Genomic DNA, 2,744 nt, shown 5'->3' on the forward strand with positions numbered 1-2,744 from the left:
TCATAAGATAACTTATCAAATGTCATCCTCTTTCAAATTAGGGTTCCTCCATGACAAAGTTTATAAATAGCATGTTCAGCCTATAATATATGATAAATATCTCAATTATGTTATTATCTAAACTTAAAACACAACAATTCAATTATTCAAATACACATATATAACACTCTTAATAATATTTCAATTCATATAAATCCTATTATCATCAAGTCATAGACTTCATGATAAAACGTAGTTATTTCACCAAAAATAACTCTGTTAATTGAAAACATCAATAATTTCCAAAAAGCAGAAAGCTAACTATTATACTTGAATCGTGTGATTGCATATGAGTTACTCGTTGAATTACAGCGCTTTCAATAAATTAAGGAGACCCCAAATTTAAACCTCAGACTATTGAAATAAAAATTGAATTACACAATTAATCAACCTCCTTCTTTGTCGTTTTAGACCAGACCTATTTAGATTGATATTCAAAAAATACGCATACAAATGAATAGAGTAAATGAGCTTATCAGTCAAGACGGTTTTGCATAAATTCATCTTGTATTTCCACCTCATTGGGTGAAATGGAAATTTCATCGTGCCCATCTACTTCATTTTGATCTTCCTGCTCTTGATGTTCTTCAGTGATCTCGTGATGACCTCGACTACGAGAAGTGAATTCTGCAAGAGTTGGCATTCTTTGATGGTACGAGACATTCGGGGAAGGAGTTCTGCTGTTGCTCCACGTCGTGGTGGAGTCATCTTGTCGAGACTGTGAGTAGGGTTGTTTCTTCATCTTTTGCTTCACGTCTGCATGCCATTGTTTAATTGCATGGACTGTGTGTTGTTCCAGTATTGCAATCTTATATTGAGAACCCATCTGATCAATATACACGAAGAACAAGTTTTAGTTTGTGCTAAGGAAATGTGATCTTGGAAACTACTAAGGAAGTTCTTCAAATTGTGAGCTTTCAGTTGTTAAGTACTTTGATTGACATTCCAAAAATGATGAATATTTCAGATATAAATTTTTATGATGAAAATAAATTACTGAAATGAACCATAGCATAAATTCTCATTACACCCTCTCGATTTAATTCAGGAGGTAAGGTTCTCAATTTCTCCACCCGCCTATTTAATTTTGATTACTAATAAAAAAGAATAGGAGAGTCCGTCTAGGATTTCACAATGTTTTTCTAAAAAAAAATCATAGGATAAATTCGTTAGTTATTGTTGAACTGAAATAATTGTCTACAAGATTAATCTGTCTCTTTCACACTATATGTGAAACCCGTGTTATTTTTGACATTTGCATAATTTTCATAAATAGGTTTTGCTGATACCCAAACTATGTATCTTTGTTTAGTTAATATAATATTAACTAAAACCTAATCGACTGTATATAGAAATGGGGAGAAGAGAGAGATCGACTTGCAAACCTGAGTGACAAGTGCATAGAGAGGAAGTGTTATGTAGCTGCAAAGGACTTGAACCATAACCCTGGAAATGTATGAGAAAATTTTCAAATTTCAAATTTTGACATATTCAATAATAAAGGAAAATGAATTTTCATTGAATCCTTTTTTCCATTTCGTTCGATCCACAATACTTCTAGGGGAAGATGGTCGAATAGAAATAAAACAATAGAAAAACATAACAGACAGAGATGCTCTCATATAAACTTACGCTAATACCACCCTGATAACAATAATCTCCACGTTTTCGTGGTAGCAAGATTTAATCCCAAATTGCCACTGTATTTTCATATCAAACCAAAAAGAAAGTAGTATCAGCTTAATGTCATATGGGATGAACGATGAAGTAAGGAACTGCGCAGAAGGTAATGAATTGTACCGTAACCCATATGAAGAATGCGAATTCAAATGCATTCTGCATCAAACACATGAAAGTTAAGCCAAAATTCCAGTCCATAAATAGACTACTTAATTTGTATGATCAATGCAGATTTATTACTGTTGAACTCTAAATTTGAATATCTTATATGTCCTCTTAACAATTTAAGCTTTCAATATAGTGGTTGAACATGATATTAAATCACAAGAGGTTGTCACATTTGTTGAGAATTATAAATACTAATTCTATTCCACCTAAAGCAATCAATTCAAAGGAAAAAACAAATAAATGCTCGAGAATATGCAAAATTTATAAAGATTCGTTACTATGTCCTCTCCTATCACTATAATAATTCACTATGACAAAAAAAGTTGACAAGAGAAAATTGCACTCCTATTTTCTTTAGCATCTCTTTCTTTCATTTTGATGATAAAATAATAAAGTATAAGGACGACTCCCTATCTATAGGCCCTTGTTTGAGCCCCATTATTCGGTAAAAATAAAATTTGAAATAGTGATTTTTTTGGAGAATGCGTGATTGAAAAGTAAAAAAATATTTTAAATTTACATGTAAAATTATTTTATTTAGAGAATATATGTGGTTGGTTGAAAATTAGTTTGAATAAAAACGTATAAATTGAAAAGGAGGCTTAAACAAGGGCTAATAAATTCAGGCAAAACCAAATTATACAAGGACTCTGATTAATAAAATTTTAAAAGAATATAAATTGTAAACTGTCGTTAAATTAAATTTTGATTCTTCTATTGCCCTTCCAATCCCCACAATGACCACACCACAGAGGTCAATCCAAGACTAGCTCCACGAAGTGACAATAATTAGGATAGGCAATAAATTAGTCTCCACAATTTAATAGCATTTGATTAAAAAAAAAAAAAAAAAAAAA

At 31.2% G+C, this 2,744-nt stretch overlaps 1 protein-coding gene across 1 annotated transcript in view; it reads right to left on the minus strand.

The window, feature by feature from the left end:
* Positions 1-278: 278 nt before the first annotated feature.
* LOC111385279 (MLO-like protein 3) overlaps positions 279-2,744 on the minus strand; it is a 10,857-nt gene continuing 8,391 nt past the window's right edge. The window contains exons 6-9 of the mRNA XM_023009660.1: positions 1,840-1,934; positions 1,672-1,739; positions 1,425-1,485; positions 279-865 (exon numbers count right to left, since the gene is read on the minus strand). Of these exons, the coding sequence (XP_022865428.1) occupies positions 515-865; positions 1,425-1,485; positions 1,672-1,739; positions 1,840-1,934 (575 nt within the window). The 3' untranslated portion in view covers positions 279-514. The remainder of the gene's footprint in view (positions 866-1,424; positions 1,486-1,671; positions 1,740-1,839; positions 1,935-2,744) is intronic.

This window comes from Olea europaea, unplaced genomic scaffold (genome assembly GCF_002742605.1).
Source record: "Olea europaea var. sylvestris unplaced genomic scaffold, O_europaea_v1 scaffold3111, whole genome shotgun sequence".
NCBI classification, from domain to species: Eukaryota; Viridiplantae; Streptophyta; class Magnoliopsida; order Lamiales; family Oleaceae; genus Olea; species Olea europaea.